We start from the raw sequence: 26,296 nt of genomic DNA, 5'->3' as shown, positions 1-26,296 counted from the left end.
TATCTGTATGGATTATTATAAAAATCTGAAAAGGCTGTATATGTGCTGGTGGATCCTCTCTTTGCAATCCTGCTAAGGAATGGTGAAGATCTGATGAATAGAAGTTTTACTATGACAATTCTAACAGGAATGTGAGAAGGTACACTTCAGTACATTGCCACTAACTGGAGAAGGGAGTGCCTGTTATACCAAAACAATAAGGAAAATAACTGAAATTCTGTGGACTGTTCATACATTAAATAGGCTGTTTCAGATGAGATTTATGTGGAAAATCATGCAAGGAACAGGAAAATTTTGACTGAATGCCCAAAGATTGTTGCTTAGTGTGCAGAATAGTTGAGGAGTGTCAGAACTTCCAGCTCCCAGAGTAGAACCATTGTTTATATAGTAATGGAAAGTCCTGGATGCAATATAAATAATAGGAGTAGTAAAGTAACAACTCACTGTGCAGTTGAGCTATTGAGTTGTCAATAGGCACATAAAAAGAGAGAAAACATTCTCAAATGTTAAGATACATTACCACACTACTCAAGAAAACAAAGTGACATCACAATAAGCTGTCAACGTGGATATAATTAATTTGTAGCAAAATAATGTGAAGACCTAAAATAGTTCAGAATTCAGCTTATTCTGAACTTCAGAACCCCAGAAAGTCAGATGACTTTGGTTACCTCCATACAAATACAAATTGAATGCTCTAGTGATGGCCCGGGTGACAGTTTAAAGAAATATTTAGCAATGCAGTGTAACAGAAGATTATCACTGAAAAAGCTGCAAGAGGTGACATTCTTTGTGACTGCATATGTGACCAGAACTGACGGGAAGAAGTTTGATAAACCCTTCATCAAAACTGATGGGATAAGGGAAGATTAATGAAAGAAAATGTATACAGAATTGTAAGAAAATTTAGTTGGAATTGGTCTCTGATAATGATAAAGATGAGTGTGGTGAGAATAGGAGCTTTCCAGATTCCATTATAGGTCAACTTTTGGGTGATGATTACAGCAGCTGAAGAAAGTGCTAGTATTAGTTATGTTTTAGAATTTATCTCTGTGCACTTTGACTACCTTGTTATAGTAACATGATGTCAAAAACATGCTCTTATGTAATGTTATATCTAAAAACAAAGATGATGTGACTTACCATACGAAAGCGCTGGCAGGTCGATAGACACACGAACGAACACAATCATACACACAAAATTCTAGCTTTCGCAACCAACGGTTGCTTCATCAGAAAAGAGGGAAGGAGAGGGAAAGACGAAAGGATGTGGGTTTTAAGGGAGAGGGTAAGGAGTCATTCCAATCCCGGGAGCGGAAAGACTTACCTTAGGGGGAAAAAAGGACAGGTATACACTCGCGCACACACCCATATCCAACCACACATACACAGACACCATGATAAAGTAAGTATCTGTGTATGTGTGGTTGGATATTGGTGTGTGTGCGAGTGTATACCTGTCCTTTTTCCCCATATACCGTACCACATCAGTTGGGAAAAATTCTCTCTTCATTGTCCTGAGGTCAAAAGCCACATCATCATCATCAATTATCTGCTATATTAGCAGGTCCTTTGCCTCTCCATTTTCTGCGATCCATTGCTTCCTTCTTAAGGCTGCTGTATGTTGTACCGTCCATCATGTCATCCAGTATCTGGAATCTCTTCCTTCCTCGCTTCCTTTTCCCTTCTACATAACTTTCTAAAACTGTTTTTATCAGTCCGTCATTCTTTCTTAATATATGCCCAATCCAATTTCTTTTTCTTCTCTTTATTACATCTAGTAACTGTCTTTTCTCTCCCACTCTTCTCAGTACCTCTTCATTTCTTACTCTTTTTTAATACTCCTGGGGCCAAAAGCTGCATAAAATCAAAATGACGTTGGTTTCTAAATGTCATGAGACTAATGCAAGACAGGTTTAATGTGCTATCCACAAATTGAAATCAAGAAACAGCATGTTCACAACAGATAGGAATATTTCGGTGGTCATGCTTAGGATGTGTTGCACAATGCAGCTACACTTGTACTTGGAACACTGAACACAACAAATAACCACAGCCAGAAGTCACACGGATTAAGATCAGCTGATCTGGACCACTAGGCTGTAGAGAAATGAGGACTAAAAATTCTAGCATTTCCAACTTGCCTCTGCAGCAGCTGCTTCACTGACTGAGCAGCGTGCGGAGGCATGCTGTCTTGCATAAATATGATCGTACCCACACATCCACTGTTGAAGGGTTAGAATGACGTTGGTGTGCAAAAAGACTCTCATAGCATTAGCTTGTGATGGTGCAGGTGATGAGACCTGCAGGGCTCATCCCATTGACAAAGTATGGCCCTAAGAGAAACAGTGCCATCAACCTGCACCACACAGTCACCTTTGCAGGATCAAGTGGTACCAGATGAAGTGCCTGCAGATTTTGTGTTGCCCATTTTCTGAAATTCAGCATATTGACATATCCTTGGTGGTGGAAATGGGCTTTGTCGGTCCTCAGAATGTTCCATACCCATTCATTGTCCACTTCCCTGAAACCAAGAAAGTCTGGAGTGAATGTTTGTTTTTCTGGCAGGTTAGCAGGAAACAATTCCTGAACGCAGGATGTTTTATAGGATTTTAAGCACCACACTCACTAACATGTCCAACCTTCGAACAATGTTTACACACCACCACTGAACCTTCCTGCAGTACTGTAGCCACATCTTCAACAGACGTAGGATCAACTGCTTTCCTCCCTCTGCCACATCGTACTTCAAAAGTACTGTGTCGTCTGAACAAGACATAGCCAGGGCAAAAGCACCACAGGCACAAAGATGCGAGCCAGTGCCAGTGCCATAGAGACTCACAACTTGCGTGAGTTCCACCATCGCCACAGACAGCACTGAGAATTGAAGATATCGACTTTGCCCCTGCCCCTTGCCAGCCGAGTACTACCACCAGAGACCGGACGACAACGGACAGAAGGCTACTTGGAAGATAAAAGAGCAGCTGTCGCTCACTCGGTTATAGATCATTGTCCAAGTTTACATATGATTATTTGCATTTAATGCACCAAAAGCCTTTTCGCAAACTCACAAACTTGGCCCACCGTAACAATAGTGGCAACTCGCTCTCCACAGCAGTAGCAACGAGGCCTTCACAAAATTGGTGACGAGGGTTTACAAAACTGATGACAAGGGATTTTTCTTTTTTTTTTTAACTGACTTTTCAAATTTTTTGATAATTTTTTCCAGACCTTTAGCAGACATTGGACCAGTGCTTTCTTTCATACCTTGAGTGTTTGGAATTTCTGCAGGACTACTGGCACACAGTCACCGTTGTAAAAGAGCTTTACCAGCAGCGCATGATCCTTGGTCAAACGTTTTGTTCCATGACGTTTCCCCCTGCATCAATAATATGCTCTTCAAATTTGATATCATTTTGAGCAGTTGTTCTCTTCCTGCAGCATTTTGAAACTGGAACTTTAATTATGGACAACCCTGTACATGTAGTATTTGGAAGATGTCTAATGATGGTTTTGTCCAGTCACCAGTAATCATCGCAGACATCATCTTCCTTTTCCACAGGATCTAGAGCTTTCTGGTTGTTGAATAGTGTCATCTGGCAGTAGCCTTTCCAGTTCCTCAACTGAGGGCAGCCTATGTGATCATTGACTAATTAATGATCAATGAATACTGTTGATATGATCAACCTTAAGCACAGTGTCTGTTAAAGCTTGGAGTGTAGCCTTCTCCAGCTGGCGTTTGTAGGCATCCAGTATCAAGGGAGGGGAAGGGGAAAACCCCTGAGTTAATTAGTACCAGAGCAAGTGTATAATTGGTTATGTTGATGTTGATTACCAGCATCTTATCAGTTCTTGTTCTGAAGGATTTCCGTGTGTTGTGGCCTCACATCCTTGCACGGTAGACTAGTTTGACTTGCCTGATTTGGTAACTAGATGTACACCACGTAGATCCATATGCATAAAGGGAATGGTTGGAACATGTTTCCAAGTAAAGGCCATAACTTCAACTAAATACCTAGGAATTACAGTTATGAACAACTGGAATTGGAAGGAAGATGTAGAAAATGTTGTAGCGAAGGCTAACCAAAGACTGCACTTTATTTCAGGAGTCTGAGAACATGGAACAGATCTACTAAGGAGACAGCTTACACTACACTTGTCCGTCCTCTTTTAGAAAACTGCTGTGCAATGTGGGATCCTTACCAGATAGGATTGATGCAGTACATTGAAAAAGTTCAAAGAAGGGCACCACGTTTTGTATTATCACGAAATATGGGGGGAGAGTGTCACTGAAACTATACAGGATTTTGGCTGGACATCATTAAAGGAAAGGCGTTTTTTGTTGCGATGGAATTTTCTCACAAAATTCCAATCACCAACTTTCTTATTTGAATGCGAAAATATTTTGTGACGCCGACCTACATAGGGAGAAACAATCACCATGAAAAAATAAGGGAAATCAGAGTTCGTACAGAAAGATAAAGGTATTTGTTCTTTCCACACGCTATACGAGATTAGAATAATAGAGAATTGTGAAGGTGGTTTGGTGAACCATGTGCCAGGCACTTAAATGTGATTTGCAGAGTATCCATGTAGATGTAGATTCGGACAGGGCATGGTAATGAGCTTCAGCCTGCCAGTAAGCTCAGTTAGTTGCTGTAGATAACCTTGCTTTGGTAGTTGATATTTGTCACTCAGTACTTGTTGACCAATCTTCTCCTTTCTAAACAGTGGCATGTGATATTCTGTGGGCATCTGTATTGTAAATGCACAGCATATTGTCATCTTCCCCTAAGTATTGGTACTCTTCTTAAGTTTTCAAGTAGGAATAGAGCAGATTGCACATCTGTTTTTGGGAAGTCTGACTTTTACTCTGAATTATTAAAAAAATTGACCCATTGTAGCGATGCAAGGGGTACCAAATTTGTTATAAAAGTCAGTAAATTACTCAACGGACAGTATTTTTCAGTACAGGTATTTCGTTCATTCCAAGCAAGTGTCGGTTCATGATGTCATTATTCAGACACGAGTTGACTTTAATCTGAATCCGTTTTAGCAGACTAATAATATCCCTCAGGCGATAAAATTTTATTGATGATGAAATAAAAGTTCTTGAAGTTTATTCAGAATCAGAAACTTGTAATTAGTAATTACATGCCATAATTTATTTGTTTGATATAAAGCTGTTTTGAATTTTGTATGCCTAAAAAAAAGTGTGAATTTATGTGCGGCTTTTACTCTGAGACGAGTTATCACTTAGAGTGCTAAAAGTGTGCGTGTACATTTTGCTGACCTATGTGCAGAATTTTATTTTTGATCTTGACCCAAATGGAGAGTATATCCAGTTTCATTTAAACGTTACCTGAGATAGACACATCGTGTTATTGCAAAAGAGTTGTTTAGCCCATTAGGGAAAACCAAAACCTGCCGCTCAATTTGAAATACGTTACATGCCAGTGCATGATTGAGCTGTCCAGTAAATCAACGGAACATCCGTTGAGGATGATCTTGGACTGCGTAAGGCGGGTGTATATCGTATTCCTTGTAGCTGCGGCATGGCATATATTGGTCAAACTATCAGGACCGTGGAGGACAGATGTACTGAGCATAAACGGCACACACGATTACAGCAGCCAAATAGATCTGCTATTACCGAACATTTCTTGGATACTGGTCACCCCATGTTATATAATAACACCGAGATATTGGCATGCACGTCCAGCTATTGGGACAGTGTCATTAGGGAGGCAGTTGAGATTAAATTAGCGAGCAACCTCGTTAACAGGGATGGAGGTTTCTGTTTAAACTCTGTTTGGAATCCGGCTCTCTCCCTTGTCAAAAAACAGAGGAACAGAGTCAATGCTGCCTCACCTGCGAATTCATAGTCTCACTATCGATAGCTCTGACTTTGGTCATCTTTGGTGGCACTAGTGTTCAGTGTGTGTGTGTGTGTGTTATCTTTCCTGCTTCTGTCGGAGAACCGAGGTATTAAATTTGCATGTACGCCGCCTGTCCGTTGCAGTTTGCCTTGAAAATGGCGGGGTGTTCTCCCGCCGAAATATCAGCGGTTGCTGAAAGTGTTACCTGGCTAAATTCCCGGAAGTTATTTGGAAATTTGAAAGATGGTCAAATTTCTTTCAACCTGCTGTTTTTTGGTACATTGTCTCAATTTGTTGACATCACTTTGTACAGCGTCATACTTCACAACGAGTTCTTGATACTTGCCTGTTATACATTTTTCCCTATATATTAAATTTTTGTCAGGTGCTATTGATTTAGTTTCATCACGTGGCACTTTACCATAACGTTCTGGATTTACAAGGGCTGTCCAGAAAGTAAGTTCCAATGCTGTCTGGTGCATAGAGTGGTGGGGACAGTGGAGCGATTTTAGTAAAGCTTTGTTTCCAGGACCTTTGTAGTCTGGCAGAGTCACAGGTGAATTATTGAACTGTCGTTTGTGCTGTAACTGTAAATTCAAAATCGGCGGGGTCAGGGATTTTCTCTGCCTCGTGATGACTGGGTGTTGTGTGCTGTCCTTAGGTTAGTTAGGTTTAAGTAGTTCTAAGTTCTAGGGGACTGATGACCATAGATGTTAAGTCCCATAGTGCTCAGAGCCATTTGAACCATTTTTTTTTTTTTTTTTTTTTTTTTTTTTTTTTTTTTTTTTTTAAATCAAAATGACAACTATCCTGTTTGAAAAGCGTTGGGAATGTGATTAAGATATCTACAGTCTGTTCATTGATTTTCAACGTGCGTGTGACAGCATTCACAGGAATAGCGTATAAAATGCCATGCAGGACTTCAGAATCCCTGAGAAACTAGTGAGAATGGTGCAAGCTTGTATGGAAGGGCCAGAGGCAGCAGTATGTTTCCGAGGAGCCACATCACAAACATTCAAGATTGAGACATGGCTCAGACAAGAGGATGCTCTCTCATGTGTTCTGTTCAATGTCATCTTAGAGAAAGTAATAAAAGAGTTTAGGCAAGAGGAGTGGGCTGGGGCATAGATGGACAGTAACTTCAATTGTCTCGCATATGCAGATGCTAGCCTTAGCCAGGTGACAGAAAACTTAGGTCAGCTATGCAAGGACTTAGAGAAGGAAGATCAAGTAATTATAGTTGGGGGAGCCGGAAACAGCCTGGCTATGAATCCAAGATATAGTATTAGGAGTGACCTGGATAAAATAGGAGCAGAAACTGGGCACACGAATATGGGGTTTGTGGAGGTCTTACAGCACCATGATCAGCCCTGGGTAAACACTGCTGTAAGGTATGTTAACACTGAGCTGAACAGGATGCTCCTGACACTGGCAAAGTCTCACATGAGTGTTGTTCCAGTTGATGCTATTGGCAGGTGGGGTTACACTACACATGGCCTGCACCTTAATAGGAAGGGGAAAGATAAGTTAGCTTCTCTATTAGCAGCTACTGTAAGGGTGGGCCACAGTCACACAAGGGGTGATCCCTGTGGTTATTGGAACCAGGCAGACAGGTTTTTTTAGGTTAAAGCCAAATTTCAGACAGACAACAACCAAGGAAAATAGAAGAAAAGAAACTACATGCACAGCAAATAGGGATAAAGCTAAGGTTGGTGTCAACTTACTTCACCAAAACATCAGGGGAATAAAAAATAAAGTAGATGAGCTGATAATGTATTTAGATGATCTCAAAAATAAGAACGAGATTGATATACTTTGTCTTTCTGAGTACCATGTAACTGTGGGGATGGAAAATATCAGTATAAATGGGTATAATTTAGCATCTTACACTTGTAGATCTAGTATGGATAAAGTAGGAGATGCCATTTTCATAAAACAAGGGTATAAATACAGAACTGTTGAAGTAAGCAAATTTTGTGTTGGTCAGCACTTTGAGGTTTGTGCATGTGAACTTCAGCTAGATAATGTTGTGTTGATGTTAGCAACAGTGTACAGGTCTCCTCTAGGAGATTGGGAGCTATTCATAAAAAAGTTTGACTCCCTATTATGCTGTCTGTTTGACAAAAAGAAGAAGTTATTAATCTGTGGTGATTTCAATGTTAACTTTCTAAGCACTTCTGATAGGAAAAGTGAACCAGAAGTGTTGTTAACAACATATAACTTAGAATCAGTGATCAATTTCCCTAAACGTATCGCTCAGGACAGTAGTACTCTAATAGATAATGTATTTGTACAGCAAGAGGATGTGGAACAAACACGTGCTTTCCCTGTGGTAAATGGATTATCTGACCATGATGCAAAACTGATTAACTTACAAAATCTAACAGGGTGTACACTTCAGAAACCATTAAGTAAAAGTGTGAGGGAGCTCAACCCGGTATCTATAGATCACTTCAGAGAAAGTTTAGGAAATGTAAATTGGGAAGATGTATATATAATGAGCCAAATGATAATGATAAATGCAGCATATTTCTTGATAAATTTATATCCCTTTTTGAACATTGTTTTCCAAAGAAAATTACTAAATGTAACACCACAAATTTTTCAAAGAAACTTTGGATTACTACAGGTATTAAAGTGTCTTGAGAAAGAAAAAGAAAACTGTATGAGACAGCAAGAAGTGGTAAAGACCCAGTAGTTTTACACTATAAAAATTATTGTAACATACTGAGAAAAGTTGTAAAGAAATCAAGAAATATGTATGTTAGAGAATAAATTAACAACTCCAGCAATAAAATCAAACCAGTATGGAATGTTGTTAGAAGGGAGACAGAAAAAGTAACCACCAAGGTAGGTAGTATTACTGTTAAAGAGAATGAGACCATCTTAACCAACAGTACACAAGTAGCCAATGTATTTAACAATCACTTCTTAAGTTTAGGAGAAAAAATTGGTGAGGATAGTTCAAAAGAAAAAGCCAGGCAGTACATGGAAGAGTCAGTTTTGAAAAATTTTAGTCAGACTAAGTTTCATCTAACAACCTCTTGTGAAATAAGGAAAATTATTAAATCTTCGAAAAATAAATGTTCTGTTGAAGTAGATGACATCACTAACTAGTTATTAAAACAATGTGGAGCAATTACAGCTGATGTTTCAAGTCACATATGTAATGCATCACTGACTCAGGCTGTTTTTCCAGACAGGTTAAAATATGCCATTGTCAGGCCTCTCTACAAAAAGGGGGAAACCACAGATGTCAATAATTACTGGCCAGTATCATTGCTTACAGCATTTTCAAAAATTTTTGAGAAAGTAATGTACTCAAGAGTGGTTAGCCATCTCAACAGTAATGGGATACTTAGTAAATCACAGTTCGGATTTCAGAAATTATGTTCCACTGAGACAGCAATATACAACTTCACTGCCCACGTAATAGAGTCTTTAAATAGTAAAATGTTACCAGTAGGAATATTCTGTGACTTATCCAAAGCATTTGATTGTGTGAACCATGACATTATGTTAGAGAAATTACAATTCTATGGTATAAATGGAACAGAATATGAGGGGTTTGAGTCATATCTACAGAACAGGAAGCAAAAATTCTCTTTATATGCTTCAAGTGATTCAAAGGAGTTTGCCCCTTCATCTAACTGGGGTGAAATTTCATTAGCTGTTCCACAAGGTTCGATCATGGGTCCCCTCCTGTTCTTGATATATGTGAATGACATCTCTTCTTACGTGAAACAAGATGCTGAACTGACACTGTTTGCTGATGATACAAGCATAATTATTAATCCAGTAAAAGAAAGTCTGATAGAAAATGATACACATAAGGTCTTTGGAAAAGTTATTAATTGGTTTTCTGCAAATGGGCTTGCTCTGAACTTTGAAAAAACACAGTACATCCAATTTTCTGCTGCAAAAAGTATAATTCCTTCAATAAACGTAACACATCAAAAGAAGTCAGTAGCCAGGGTAGAGCATACTAAGTTTTTGGGTGTGCATATAGATGAGAATCTTAATTGGAAAATTCATATTTTGGATCTCCTAAAGTTACTGGGTTCATCAATTTTTGCAAAATAATTGCCAATTTTTGAGGATGTAGAAATTAGTAAGCTAACATACTTTGCATACTTCCACTCTCTGATGTTGTACAGATCAATATTCTGGGGCAACTCAACACTTAGGCAAAAGGTATTTACTGCTCAAAAGAAAGTAGTTAGAATAATGTGTAGGGTTAATAGTCGCACATCCTGTAGGCATCTGTTTAAAAGGCTAGGAATTCTTAAAACTGCTTCACAGTACATTTACTCAGAAATGAAATTTTTTCTCAACAACATGGACCAGTTTAAAATCAACAGCGTCATTCTTGATTACAATACCAGAAAAAAGAAAGACCTACACTATCCTTTACTTAACCTACCTGTGGCACAGAAAGGGGTAAAATATGCTGCTGTAAAACTTTTTTATAAGTTACCAGATGAAATAAAATGTCTGACAGACAGCAGTAATAGTTTCAAAAACAAATTGAAATCATACCTCCTTGACAACTCCTTCTATACCATAGATGAATTCCTGAATATGAGTAAATAAATCTGGAGATATAATATATGCATTTTGTGCCATTTAAGGGAATGGGATAGATAATAGAAATATTTAGGTATAACACTATAACATAAAAAAAGAAAAGGAATAAAAACTTGTTTCCTGTGCACATTTCTTGTACATTTGACACGTTCCACATCATAACGGTTTTCCTTGCTATTGATCAATGGAACACGTAACTAACTAACTAACTGACATAGTACTATTAAGTGAATCAAAGCACGAGTTGAAGGAAATGTACCAGAAAATGGACAATTATGCCCAGAAGGTAGGGCTCAAAGTGAATCGAGACAAAAAAGAGTTCATGCAATTACGAAGAAGACAAGAGCAGATAGAATTTCTTGAGACAGATGGCAAGAGGTTCAAGAGAGTAGACCAGTTCAAATACTTGGGATCATGGTTTACCACGGACAACATAAAAATGGACATCAAGGAAAGAATAGCAGTGGGAACGAGAGACGCTTAGCTCTAAATCGATCTCAGTGAACACGAAGATGAAAATCTATAACACAGTGAGATTCCCAGCAGTAATGTACGGTTCAGAAACATGGAGCATTACTAAGCAAGAAAGGGAAGAACTATTAATATTTGAAAGAAGAGTAATGAGGAAGATATGGGGACCAGTTTTAGATAATGGAGAATGGAGGAGGAGGAAAAATGAGGAAAGCTACCTTCTGATGCGACAACCAACTACCCTACAGAAGATAAAGAGCAAAAGAATACAATGGGTGGGCCATGTAGCCCGTATGTCAGATGGAAGACAGGCAAAGATGGCCCTAGCGGGGAAACCAAAAACCAAACGTCCCATTGGACGATCAAGACAGCGTTGGATGGACGACCTGGCGAAGGACCTAGCTGCCCTGGGAATTTAAGACACCTGGTGGAACCGGGCACAAAACAGGAAGGAATGGAGGCAGTTTGTGGAAGCAGTGTATTGTCTGCAGGGCCTCTGATCGCTGAATATCTGTCTATCCTCAAAAATCCTGCTGTGTGTGAACTATATGCTGTAATTCATTTTCCATGTGCAAAAATAATAGCAGCTGTATATATTCATTGTGAACTTTGTGCTATATATGGAGAGGATGTAATAAGTGAGCAATAGTGTTGTAAGAAAATGGTGTCATTTGTTTCAGAAAGGTGGGACTAATGCCCGCGATGAAGAAAGAAGTAAATGACCATTTGTTGTGACAAATGAACTTGTTGTAAAGATGGACAGTATCAGAGAAAGTTCTCTGTTCATTACTATAGAACTATCACTCATTTTCCAACAGTTATCAGTCAGTGTTAAATGAACTTGTGACTGATAAACTTGGCTATCACAAATTTTGTGCATGATTAGTCAAAAAGCATCTAACTGATGTCCACGAAACCAATAGGTTTGGAGCCATTTTAACATTTCTGATGTGGTGCGATGCAGGAGGAGACGAATTCCTCAGTTGCACTGTGATTGGGGATAAAACATGGGCTGCATTCTTCAGCATGAAGTAACAAAACCAGTCAGTGGAGTATGACCATACTGGCTTGCCACACAATCCTTAAAAGTGCAACCAACATTTTCTCCATAAAAACTGATGGCAACTGATTTTTTTTATACATAAACAGAGTACTTCTTTTTGATTTTATGGAAAGAGTCCCTACAGTAAACTCCAAAATTCACTGTGGCCCCTAAATAATGTCAGAAGAGCTACCCAGAACACAAGATGTGGAATGTTGAGTCCTGGCATTGTTTCTGTGCCCTTTAGCTCATAGGTGGCAGAATTCTTCAAGGGCATTTAAAAACTTGTTCCTTGATATAACAAATGCCTTAATTTAGGAGATAATTAAGTATAAAAGTAGCTGACAGTTGTAACTTTAACCTATCGATATAATGACATTTTCAATAAATAAATGGAACTTACTTTCCACATAACTGTAATGTCACTCTACAAGACAAACCTTAGACCCAGCCACCCTAGGAACTAACTTGATCACATAACTGGGTACAACCATGTTCCATTTCAAAGTAGTGCATGTTGTTACCCTGCAAGCATGGATAGTGCCCATAGAAAATTCTCCCTATTAGTGTCATTAAATTTATTGAGAATGAGAAGGAAAAAGGAATGATAGTGCTGCCAGAAAAGCTGTAGGTGTAGAGATTACATTAGAAAAGAATGATGTTGCATGGAGTGGGAGTCAAGTAACTAGCAGGAAAGTGCACAGGTTAGAAATAGCATGGACATTGTGGACAAATTTGTTACTAGGCAGAAATTTGTGGTGTATTATAAGCAATACAAATAAATGCCAACCCTGTGAGAACCTAATAACTTTTGTAGCAAACAGCTGGGACTTCAAGACTAGCAAAGAAGCTCCAAGAAAAATCATCCTGTTTAAGGGATTTTATTTTAAAAGGTGCAAGGAAAAAAGAGTCATCATGTGTGCTAATGAGATTCATAGTTTCAAAAATGCCATAGTAAATCATCTTTAAAAACATGGATGAATAAATGTGGCCAAAGTGTGCGAGAAGTATTTTCATGATAATAAAGTATCACTCACTGTTTCATTGTTGTGCTATGCAGGGCATTGTTGTATTGACAGGTTGACAGGTACCAAGTTCAGAGTGGCAACTTGTTTAGAAAATATGGAAAATCAAGGATCCTAGGGAAATTGGAAATCTGCTTGAAAAGTCAGGGAATTTTGAAAGACTGGAGGGGAAAAAAATACTGGACTGTGTTGCTACAAATCATTCTGAGATTGCGAGTTTCATAAGAGAAGGTGACTACAGTAACAGTGGAATTTCCAAGAGTGGCAAGAGTTTGCAACTGAAAGGATTGTGAATTAAATTGTAGACAGACTATTGTTTTATTTTCTCCATTTCGCAGTTTGTCTAATGATGTAGCCATTAGCCTTTCAGTCAGTATATTCAGAAAAGCTGTCACAGGTTTTTTTTGCTCTGTTTTTGGAAAGTCATTGGTTTTGACAATCAGACTGTAAGAGTCCTACAGCAGAATTAGAAACGGGCAGTATGTTACTTCGATAAAATTAACTGAGTGAATTTGTTTGCCATCATTAATGCATGTTATGAGCACCTTGAACTATAAGTCTTTAGTAATGATTACAGAATTTTGAATGCTGTGTTATTATGTATATTATTTTACTTTGATTTCAGGTTAAGTACAAGCCTGAATCTTTTCAATAGACAGAACACAAATAGCATGGTGTGAGCTGAAAGTCAGGAAAGTGTTATAACTGTGAATAACATTTTTATTTATCATTGTTTTCCATTGATATTTCACAGACTTAAAGATCAGAGGTGGGAAATTGTTTATACTTATCTGTTGAATATAATCTCAAGTAAATGTCCATCATTATGAGCCTCACAGATACTGGTCCTGTCTAGCACGACTCACGACAGGGGTCAGTACGTCTCTTTTGAGTACCTTGATTCTGCACGGATACTGTCCTTGAGCTCCTGTATTGTTTGTGGTTTGTTTGCATACACTTTGTTCTTCAGGTAGCCCCAAAGAAAATAATCAAGCGGAATGAAGTCAGGCAAACAGGTGGGCCAGTTTACATCAGCGTTTCTCCTATAATGCGATGGCCGACAGTGGTTCTCAGAAGCCCAGTTGAGGCCCTTGTTGTGTGTGCTATTGCACCATCATGTTGAAACCATATCTCACATATTCTTTAGTGCAGGATGCACAGTAGTAGTAATTGTGTTACAATATCAGTCACTGTCACTGCATTATCTTCATCATTCATCAATGAAGTGTGGCCCTGTGATTGTTTCTGATGTCATGCTACACCACACACTGCACTTCACAGGATGCAGTTTGTACTAGTGCATGGCGCGGGTTTTTACCACCCCAGAATCAACCATTTTGGCTGCTAACAAAGTCATTAAGTGAAAAATGCACTTCATCACTCAACAACAACTTGTGGATGAAATTGTTTTTTGTGGCCATCATCTACAGTCGAACTGCTTATGCAAGTCTGTGACAATAATCAGTGTTTATTAACTGTTGCACCAGTTGGATTTTGTAAGGAGAAGCAAATCAACTTTCAGAATTCACCAAAGTGACATCCTTGCCAACCCCAAAAGGCTAGAATGTCGTAGTGTTGAAGTTCCTACATCCCATCAACACTGTCTTGCACCTGTCGGATTTTCGAATGAGCTGATCTGGGTCTCCCGTATTGTGATAAGTCACTCATTGAACCCTGATGTCTGAACTGTTGAATCAAGTGATGGATCATGGATTCCAATTGTCCGGCCATGATATTGAAAAGGTGGCAATATTCTCGTTGCGTGAGAGTAGTTGACATCTGGTTTTCCAAGCAATGCTCCACAATTTTGGTACGTTGAACGGTGCTGGATTTTTCCATGGTGAATCTTACATCCTCTCTCTTTCAGAATCTGAAACAAAGGAAAGAGGAAAAAATAAGTAAAAAGTTATTCACAGGTATGTATAACCTTTTTGTGACTTTTGGCCCATCCTGTGGTAGTTTTCATGTCTTCATAGTGTTTTTCTATATTGCTAAAGATTCAGTGTTGTCTATATTGTCATCAGACTTCTGTACCAAAATGAAGAGTAGGGTTATCAATGAAAACGAGCACATAATATTGAAAGGATATTTATTACAAGACAGAAATGGCAACCTGATTTGAAATGCCTCCTGAATTTGAAACATACCACTATTTTTAAATAACTTGAACCTTTCAAGGTCTGAAGAGCCATGGCATTATCAAAGTCCACAATCATTTGAAACTTAGATTATTAAATTAAAAATACTGGTAGGAAGTGTGAATCAAAGCTGGAAAATGGTCATCGCGAAGCAGCGACCCCAACTGCTTCACTGCACTGGATAACACATGGGCAATTATAAAATAATATTATGTTTACTGCATCTCTGCAGAGTATTCACAGAACAGAAACTTATTTTTCACAATTGTTAAGTGGAAAGGGGGATATGAAGTAGTTGGTTTTGAAGGGTTTTAGCATATCCCTGGTATTATTCAATCTGCAAATTAAGTAAGCAGTAAAGCGAACCAATGAGTTATTTTGAAAAGAAATTAAAATTGAAGTTCAGGATGAAGGAAATAGAAACTTTGAGGTTTGGAAGATCAGCTTAACAGAATGGTTAATGTCTTGAAAAGAGGTCATAATATAAAAGCCAACAAAAGTAAAACAAGGGTAATGGAATGTAATTTAACTATGTGATGTTGGAGGAATTAGATCGGAAAATGAAACAATAAAAGTAGTAGATTAGTTTTACTATTTGGGCAGTAAAATAACTGACAATGGCCAAAGTAGAGGGGATATAAAATGCAGACTTTCAATAGCAAGAAAAGTGTATCTGAAAAAGAGAAATTTGTTAATATCAGTTATAAATTTTAGCGTTAGGAAGTCTTTGCTGAAAGTATTTGTATGGATTGTAGCCTCATCTGGAAGTGAAAAGTGGGCAACAGAAGAATTCTGAAGATTAAATGAATCATTCAAATAACAAAAGAGAAGATACTGAGCCAAATTGGGGGAAAAAATTATGGTACAACCTGACTAAAAAAAAGGGTTTGGTTGATTGGACAAATTCAAAGGCATCAAGCAGTTGTTAATTTGGTAATAGAATGTTGTGTGAGTAAAAGTTGTAAATGACAACCAAGGCTTGAATGACTACATTAAGCAGCTCCAAATAATTGTAAGATGTGGTAGATACGTAAAAATAAAGAGGATTGCACAGGATAGGTTAACAAAAGAGCTGCACCAAACTTGTCTTTGGACTGAAGATCACAGCAACAACACATACCTTAAGAAGAATGATTAATTCTCGCAGATCAACTAAATATCTGCTCAGAGCTTGCCATCTTATTATAAGATGTACACCTTTTTAAAAAATGTGAATTTAAAATGTATTAATTGTCAGTAAATTAATCCATTGACACAAAGAGAAGCGTAGAAAACTTCACTACATCTGGAATGTGATGATCATCTCAGACCACAAATTAATATCTAGACTGTGTATGTAGCATTACTGATCCCCCAGTAATCCTCAGGAACTCTGCTGGATTGCCAGGGAAAGCTCTTGGAGAACGTTCATGTATAAAATGGTGCCATCCTTGCAGTTTCCAGGGGTGGATGACAAGAGCAAAGCCTTCCTTTGGAAAGCCTTCCTTGGAATTTCTGCATGGACAGGAAGGCGAGGATTTTCCTGTAGTTTTTCGTACTTCCATATAAGTGCACTTTATGCCACCGAGTTAGAGATGTAGGTGGCTAAGCATGGGTACCAGGAAGATGATTTAGATCTGACCGTACCAGGTGTAAGACATGTGATATGGTTGAGCCATGTGTCAACAATTCTTATACGAGTACTATTCATCCAAGCCGGGGATTAATATTCTGCAACTGGATAGACCAAACTCAGAGCTGAAGTATGGAGTGTTAATGCAGAGGATCCCCATGATGTGCCACAGAGTGTCTAGAGAATAGTATTTCAAGTTCTGATTTTTGCAGCTATTCTTAGTAGATGTTGTTTTTAACTGAGTGTTCTGTTAAGCATAATCCCTAGATATTTTGGGTGGTTATTTTGTCTGAATAGCCTTCTTTCAAAGTAAATGCAAAAATGAAATAAAATAGTAAATTGTTAGTCATTAACATTGTCAACTGAGTGTAGTACTTGAAGTGGGTGCAAAGACAGAAACTGACTAGGTGACACAAAGTGGAAATGAATGAAAGAATATGAAAATGCAAAAGCAAATGTGAACAATAAAACAAAACAGAAGTTTTTAGGAAAATGGAGTACTTTGCAAAAGGGAAGAAGTGGCAAATGATAGAAGGTGGTTGGGTTGGGGGGAGGCAGAGGTGAATTTTAGAGGAGGGTAAAGGAACAACCCGGGGGTTGTGTAGCTCAGGTTCTGGTTTATCATTGTTAGTATTGTAATCATTATCTTCATCATAGGATTTATCATTCCAAAGATCTGCTTGAGAGAGAACTTTTCTTTATTTCTATACTATACTCTGTCTGGGTCACTTATCAAGTGACTCATTACTGCTCTTTATCCAGTAAACATTCATGTACTGTAATAAGACAGATAATTTACCATGAAGCTCTGATGTATTGAACAAATTATATATCATTAGCATTGCACGCCTCAGTTACAAACATAGTAGCACACCTTATGTACACAGGTGGTGTAAAAAATTACTTTGGAAATTTTTTAGCCTAGATTTTGCAGATGTTTGGATATAACGTGAAATAGAGGGCCATAATGGTCACATACAATTTGAGAGTTGAAATTCATATGGCAGTTTTATTTAAAACATGGCATTGACTCAAATTTTGTAAATGTGGGTTCCATTCTTGAAAAGATTTAAGATAGAGACAGTGTAGTAAGGAGGCATAGGCTGTAAAATGAAGAACCATATGCCAAAATTGGGAAGAAGTGTGTTTTATAAAGTGTGAAATTTGAAAGTAAGGGAATGTTCTGTTACACAATAATTGATGAACATAGTGCTAGAATTTGATAACTGTGCATATTCTGATCCTGGAAGGCTTCTCTGCAAAATTGTTGTTTTACAGGTTCTGTGGTTTGCAGCTGCATTGCTGATTTCTCTTTATGTAGTTTTCTTTTGTTGAGTTTTGAGTGCAAATTTTATTGCTCATTTTTCCGACTCTACCCAGACTATGAATGATGCACAATGAGTGGTGCCCCAGTGATTGTTTCATGACACCATTATACAGTAAATTCAAATCCAAGAGATAGGCAGTTCCAAAATGTAAAACAGTGAAGTAATGAAAATGCCACAGTACAAAACAATTCGATAAAAAGCCTCATAATACCTTATAGTCTTTTGATGAACTCCCAATTTATTGTCTGAAGACAACTCACTTCCAGCCAGGTTATGCTGTTAATATTCATGCAACCAGAAATTTAATCATCATCATCATGATGTGAATATTCACTTCCTTTATCTTTCAACATAAAATCAAAGTATAAACTGAATTTCTGCTGTGTTTGTTCCTCATTTGTTGTCTCCCATCCATTTGAAAGTTCTGCCTTGGTGCATGTTGCAAGTGGGGCAGCCATTTTGAGTTGGTATTGTGGCCGCATTTTGTTTGTTTGTAGCTTGCTGCTGCCTGTAGAGCATTCCTTACATTATCGGTAACAGTACTGCCACTTACAGAACAATGATGCAAAATGTCAATTTTTAATTACACTTTTAACATTTTCATGTGACTGCTCCTTGTATATGAAACTGCAGCTAAGATATTTGTGGACCCTGAATTTTCAGTTTTGTGAATGCTTGCTGTAATTTTGTTACATCTTTGATAACTTGTTCATATGTATATGCTATATATGTTTCAGGAATGGGACAAAGATTATGCAGAAGCTATTGAGAGACTTGTCAATGGTAAACTTTCTGACCAGATATCCTTGGGTTCAACATCACCTGCCCAGTACCTCCAAGATTTTGTTTGTGATGATAACCAGAGTGTCCGATCAACTAGTCCATTTGAAAGGACACCTTGTGATGAGTATGCACCAAAAAATTATTATCTTAAGTTTTTTTTAATCTTGGTTTTTCTCACATTGTGCCACAAAATTTGAAAAATCGCTCCAGATTCAAGTCTTATTCCACTACACATTTTTAATCTGCCAGTAAGTTTCACAGCAGAGACACTTTGCTGCCCAGTGAAAGATCTATTCTGTAGTATAACATTCATTTGCAAAGTCATGTTTTAGCATGACCATATGCAACCCTTTAGTACAAAAGCATATGTATTAGGACAAAAACCTAGCTTTTCTGTGAGGTAACATTTGTGCTCCTTGTTTACTCAAAGAAACTGCTTGTTGTTGTAATACATTCATATGTAGTTACCCAGATACAATGTACATGAATTTTTTTCTTAAGATTTAATGAACAATTGAAGGTGCAACCAAATAAGGATAGAAAACAACAACTACTACTTACTAGCCTGCAGCAGGTAGAGAATTACAAAAAAGTTACAAATAACAGCCTTCAAACCTGAGGGTTCCATCAAATGTCAAAAATGAAGAAAAATCTTTTTGTGAATGGAATTATTAAAGGACAACCAAAGATTCCAGTTTAAACAGAAGAAAGCAATGAAGAGGAGAAGGAGATCAACAATCATGTGAAACTGAGAAAAGGCTATGTGACAGAATATGACGTCAGAAACATGTAACTAAAAATATGATTAGTAGACAAAGAATAACATCAGTTTATGAAAACAAATAAACATAATGGCTGACCATTCTTCAGGAGGCTAAATTCAAAGTCTTTCTTGTCCCCCATGGTAAGTCTCTTCTTTTCCTTCATTTCTCTTCTCTCCCTTTCAACTTTTCTGCTAGGAGGAGGAGCCACTGCCTCTGAAAGCTGACACATTTCTTTAACCTTTATATTTTTCTCCTGCTGCCACTCAGTGAGTAATTCTTTTTAATCAGTCCAATTATATTTTGAAAAATTTATTATTTTCATTGATACACATCTGTAAAGGGATATAATGACCCAAGAAGAGTGAGTGGGTAAAGATTGCCCATTTGAAGGTACAGTCTGTGCCAGGAGGACTAAAGTTTGAACAAAGGCTAAAGTTTTGATGAACGCTCTTCAGATATGAAGCACAAGCTTTGACAAGGGAGGATGTGGGAGAAAATTGACCATGTCCTTTTTGAGGACACTATCTTTGCAATCAGCAACACCACAGTGAAGTCCAGATTACAGTGAATGTTGTCATAAAGCGTGATAAATTTATTCAGTGAGTAGTCCCAATGAAGAAATGTAAACAGGCAATGTCAAGCGCAGAATAATTGTATGGCACAGAGAGAAAGACATCATCGACTAAATAAGAGACCTGTATGTGTTATTTAACCTGGTAACATATCAGTAATTGTGCCAATGTCATATGCCATCTGCACACTACACAAGACTGTGCGTCAGCTTGATGGTTACATGACATGAGCATGTCTGACCGCACATCTGTATCACTACTCTGGCTGGATGTGGAATCTGAACAGCTGTCGGATAAAAAAATCTTGCTTTTCCATGGAAATCACAGGTGGAAATATCAGTGATAATGAAAGCTTGAGTTCGGCCTGGAGTGTAGCTCAGCTGTTAATGACAACTGCTTGCAGTAAACAGGACATACCAGGTTGAAATCTCAAATTGGCATGTATTTTTATTTATCATGTCATGTAAGTCCTTAGCATGAGAGAAACATGATTTGTAATTTTTTATTTTTCTGAACTCTTACAAAGTGAACAATTATATGTAGCTGTAACAAATGGTTTAATGTTGTATGTAATTGGAAGTAGCTCCTGTGCTACAGTTTAATTTGACCAAGGATTGACAAATGCTGTATATTTATTTACAAATAGTATTAGTCATGTAGTATGGTCAGCAATATCAGGTAGTCACATCTGTGAACACCCTTAGAGAATTAAAAGAGCAAGACAGTGTTTAAATCTGGTGAGTGGGTAGAGGGATGCAGTAAAGGTGATGCAACTTCAGTTGGTGTTTTTTGTTTAGCAAAGCTGTAGCATGACCCCCTTATGGGGTCATTTTATTAAAAAGTATATGTGCATTCTCCTAGGGATGGCAGAAGTCCACCACCTTGCTGTGTAGACAATCCTCATACAATATAATTGCCATTACCAGAGTACAGAGTGAACACCATGTGTATGGTTACATGTGCCCAACTGCCTGATCCTCAAAATATATAAATTCATTCACAGAATAGAATAAATGGCCATGATTTGTCAAAGCACTACATGCATACTTTTGGAAATGCCTTTTCAAAGTTCAATTTAAATACTGTGGAGAATTTGGACCATTTCATATTCACATTGGTTTCCTTATACACTTCATCCCAGCTTTGTTTTGCTAGCTCCTTTGAAAAATATTTTATTTTGATTTCTGATAGATGCTATTTGTTGGCTTCTAGTTTAGAAAATGATTCGATGCCTGATTTTACTGTTGTTATTTGACTGAAATGGTCTGATATTCCGAGAACATTTACAGTTACATCACATTTTTCGCTGTCCATATTTGTGGCCACATGTTCAATTATTTATGCAGTCATTGTAGTAACCCTTGTTGCACTAGTGACCAATAGGGACATGCCAAAACTTTGAAGGATATTTATCAGGGTGCTTCTGGATTCATTTATGATATTAGTGTTGATGTTAATGTCCCCACCCAGAATTATGCTGACCTTTGTGCTTGAGACTTTACCTAGAACTCCTGTTAATTTATTGAGAAAAGTGTCCGCTCTACCACTGAGAGATCTGTACAAACATAAAATGATTAATTTCTTAGTGATATCAAGCCCTGTAAATTCAGTAGCTGATATTGCAAAGTGTTTGTCTTCACGTGGTGTACTGAGATCATGTCTTGATTTGAACTGTTTTCCTTTTCTGATACAAATGCATGATCCTTCACCCCTTGAAGCAGTTCTGCAGTAAGTTTTTGCCCTTTCATACGATGATAACACTGCATGTTGGATATCTGTCTCTCTACACCAGTGTTCAGTAACACAAACAACTGTGCAGTTCAAAGATTTGAGCTCAACTTCCAATAGTTGTATTTTACTTTTTATTGATTGCATGTTTTGATGGAGGGTTGTTAAGTCTGTAAAATACCCCATTTTACTCTTTCCATTTTATTATTATTATTATTATTATTATTATTATTTACATCTGGTATGTGTGATATTTGGAGTGTTAAAGATCTGTCTCGTGAGTGATTGTTGACTTGCTTTTCCTACCCGTGACAACAGGTATTTGACAGTGTGTGGCCCGAGATCCACCCCGTATACTTTCATGAATCAACTGTACCAATCTTCCCTTCTCAGTCCATATGAATGGCAAATGCTGTGCTGCAGAGAAATGAGCAGTGACTTGCTTATGGAGTGTAGAAAGGCATTTTTGTCAAGAAGAGTTGTAAAACAATCCTATGTTTGGATTATGAGTTTAATTTGAAACTTCCTGGCAGATTAAAACTATGTGCCCATGCCTGCAAAATGCAAGGCTCAGTGTTTGAATCACAGTTTTGCACACAGTTATAATCTTCCATGAAGTTTCAAAATAGTCACCCTCTGGTACCAAGTGAAAGATTTTCTGGTTTTAGTTGCTGCATAAATATGTGAATTTAATTAAATATTTACAGCACAAATGTTGCAGAATATTATTAGTAATCAAGAGTGGTGGTGTTGTTACATGTACTGCTTGTATTATGTTTTCAGGGAATTTAAACTACGTTATGAGCATCGTGTACTGAAAGAGAGGAATGAATGTTCACGAAGAAAATCACTGAATATGGATTTTCTGTCTTCATTTTCTCATCGGGAAACAGATGCTTCAACTGAAGCAGATGCAGCATACAATGCACTGATTCAGGGGAAACCAGTGTCACAGAAACTGTTCGATTTAAAGTCCAACAAAAACAATACTTCTTCAGACGATAGTTCTTCTGAGTGTTCAGACGAAATTTAGTGAACATTTATTTTAGTGCTTATTTATTTTGTTTTGTATATTTAAAAGCTAGAGACATTTTGATGAACTTCTACATGAAAGCATTTGTAATACATTGTACTTCATCTTTGTGTAAGTGATTTTAATTTATTGTCTTAAAATATTTTTAACTTATTTTTATACAGGGGTAGATATTTTTTAGTCGAACACTCTAGCTATATTTGTTCATTCACTCATTACAGTATTTTACTTATAATTTTATGCTACAGTTTTATTCTAAAATGTCATCTGCATGCATGTTTTAGGTGTTCACCATGAAGGAAGTAGTGGCTGTATTGATAAGTTTTAATGAATCATAAAATGCAATCAACTGCTGTAAACATTTGTCATCAGATGATATATTAAAGTTGTTGTACTTATTTGTAAATATATTTATGTGATTATTTTTTTGACCCACAGCCTTTACTGGCAGTTATATAAAGAACCATTTACATTCTGGAAACAGTTGACTATTTTAACTGTAGTTTGATGACTTTTATCCCATGTGGATGTTACTGCTTGTTAAGCCTGTGCTATTGTACCATGGTAGGCATCTCATGAAACTATTTAATTGTCGATTTAATTTTACATTACTGTGAGGCATGCTCTTTTTTAGAACTTAAAAATCTAATAAAAGATCAAAATATTACATTTTGTGTCGAGGCCAGTTTTGTAAATATGCTGTCATATCATTATGTCAGTTTCATGTGGAGTTTGAAAATCATAAATGTAATACAGCGAACTAAATGGACTCATTGTATAATTGGTACACTGAGCAGTAGATAGGGACTTATAAAAGTGACCCGGAACATGGTGAGTTAGTGTACCGACTTGTGTACTGCTTCAGAGTAAACATGAATACATTTACATTGTCCTGCACTCCATGCTGGCAAAGGTGGGTGGTAGTGTTGTTTGGAGCTGGTGAGATGGACAAGAAAGAGGTGAGAAGAAGAGAGAGGCAAAGTTTGGCAGACAATTGTTAGTCAGATGAGAGAGATAATCGCATGGCACCAAACAGAGCTGGCATTTCTGGTGGCAGCAGTAGAACCTTGTTGCACACTATTGATGTAGAGGGTGGATGATGATGATGACTGTTCTCCCAGGTAAAATCGCTGTGACAGTTCCTCGGGAATACATATTCACAGTTTTCTTCAGATTGTGTTGCCCTTATGTTACCATATGAAACACACACAGTTAAAATATGCTGTATTGGAAATGTTATTCCACATGCTTCACTGGAGAATGAAACTGTGTGTCAGTGGATTATGTCCTGTTCGTACTGTGGTCAGTATCATTTCCATCAGTGTGGCTGGCACTAGAGCCACCACACATGAGGGGTCAAAATGATTTACCATAGATTTTGTTTATCACCTTCAACCATTCATTTTCCCATTGATGCATGATACTTCTGTCTGACAGTGAGATAGTAGTACACAAGGGAATGGAACTTGGAATTCAGTGTCTCGTCTACACACTTCTTTGGCTACTTTGTTAGCTGCATCATTTCTCCATATCCCAGTGTGTCTCATTTGGATCTTCTGTAAGGCATCTTGGACAGTCTGAATCATTTTTCCACTGGATTCAATTTAGAAACTTCGTACCATGATATCATTGTACCTCCTCCAGTTCTTTCAGGACTCAGTATTCTTCACCATCAGGACTCTGTATACTTCATCACTGAGTCGTAATCTCCTGCTTATATATACCTGTCAACAAACTTCTAAAATGTAATCTACCTTAAAATATGCCACGGCAGCAGTTTGTTTTATCCCTGTCAACTTATCCTGAAATCTGATACATCCAGATCCACAAAAACAGTCTTTAACATGGATCCCGAATAGGTTGGTTGCATGTGACCAATTTCTGAAAATCTGCTCAAAGTTTGGGATTGTCCACCACACTAAATACCAATGACTAACATAATGCTAATACGAGGTGCATTCAAGTTCTAAGGCCTCCGATTTTTTTTCTCTGGACTGGAAAGAGATGGAAACATGCGCATTGTTTTAAAATGAGGCCGTGTTCATTGTCAATACGTCCCAGAGGAGGCAGCACCGTACGGCAGATGGAATTTTACCGCCAGCGGCGAGAATGAGAACTGTTTTAAATACTTAAAATGGCGATGTTTTCCTTACTTGAACAGCGTGCAATCATTCGTTTTCTGAATTTGCGTGGTGTGAAACCAATTGAAATTCATCGACAGTTGAAGGAGACATGTGGTGATGGAGTTATGGATGTGTCGAAAGTGCGTTCGTGGGTGCGACAGTTTAATGAGGGCAGAACATCGTGTGACAACAAACCGAAACAACCTCGGGCTCGCACAAGCCGGTCTGACGACATGATCGAGAAAGTGGAGAGAATTGTTTTGGGGGATCGCCGAATGACTGTTGAACAGATCGCCTCCAGAGTTGGCATTTCTGTGGGTTCTGTGCACACAATCCTGCATGATGACCTGAAAATGCGAAAAGTGTCATCCAGGTGGGTGCCACGAATGCTGACGGACGACCACATGGCTGCCCGTGTGGCATGTTGCCGAGCAATGTTGACGCGCAATGACAGCATGAATGGGACTTTCTTTTCGTCGGTTGTGACAATGGATGAGACGTGGATGCCATTTTTCAATCCAGAAACAAAGCGCCAGTCAGCTCAATGGAAGCACACAGATTCACCGCGACCAAAAAAATTTCGGGTAACCGCCAGTGCTGAAAAAATGATGGTGTCCATGTTCTGGGACAGCGAGGGCGTAATCCTTACCCATTGCGTTCCAAAGGGCACTACGGTAACAGGTGCATCCTACGAAAATGTTTTGAAGAACAAATTCCTTCCTGCACTGCAACAAAAATGTCCGGGAAGGGCTGCGCGTGTGCTGTTTCACCAAGACAACGCACCCGCACATCAAGCTAACGTTACGCAACAGTTTCTTCTTGATAACAACTTTGAAGTGATTCCTCATGCTCCCTACTCACCTGACCTGGCTCCTAGTGACTTTTGGCTTTTTCCAACAATGAAAGACACTCTCCGTGGCCGCACATTCACCAGCCGTGCTGCTATTGCCTCAGCGATTTTCCAGTGGTCAAAACAGACTCCTAAAGAAGCCTTCGCCGCTGCCATGGAATCATGGCGTCAGCGTTGTGAAAAATGTTGTACGTCTGCAGGGCAATTACGTCGAGAAGTAACGCCAGTTTCATTGATTTCGGGTGAGTAGTTAATTAGGAAAAAAATCGGAGGCCTTAGAACTTGAATGCACCTCGTATTTTCTGGACTTGTCATACCATGAGGAGGCATTGCCAAGAGGCCCTTTTTGAGAGCCTGATAT

The 26,296-nt window shown here is 38.1% G+C and overlaps 1 protein-coding gene across 4 annotated transcripts in view; it reads left to right on the top strand.

The window, feature by feature from the left end:
- LOC126259389 (uncharacterized) overlaps positions 1 to 23,368 on the top strand; it is a 241,129-nt gene extending 217,761 nt beyond the window's left edge. For all 4 annotated transcript variants that reach the window (XM_049956150.1, XM_049956148.1, XM_049956149.1 and 1 more), the window contains 2 exons: positions 18,820 to 18,989; positions 22,713 to 23,368. In XM_049956150.1, coding sequence (XP_049812107.1) covers positions 18,820 to 18,989; positions 22,713 to 22,962 — 420 coding nt within the window. In that variant the 3' untranslated portion in view covers positions 22,963 to 23,368. The remainder of the gene's footprint in view (positions 1 to 18,819; positions 18,990 to 22,712) is intronic.
- The last annotated feature ends 2,928 nt before the right edge of the window (positions 23,369 to 26,296 follow it).

Source organism: Schistocerca nitens, chromosome 5 (genome assembly GCF_023898315.1).
Source record: "Schistocerca nitens isolate TAMUIC-IGC-003100 chromosome 5, iqSchNite1.1, whole genome shotgun sequence".
Classification (NCBI taxonomy): domain Eukaryota; kingdom Metazoa; phylum Arthropoda; class Insecta; order Orthoptera; family Acrididae; genus Schistocerca; species Schistocerca nitens.
The sequence above is the reverse complement of the archived record's forward strand: the minus strand, read 5'-3'. Positions and strand labels throughout refer to the sequence as shown.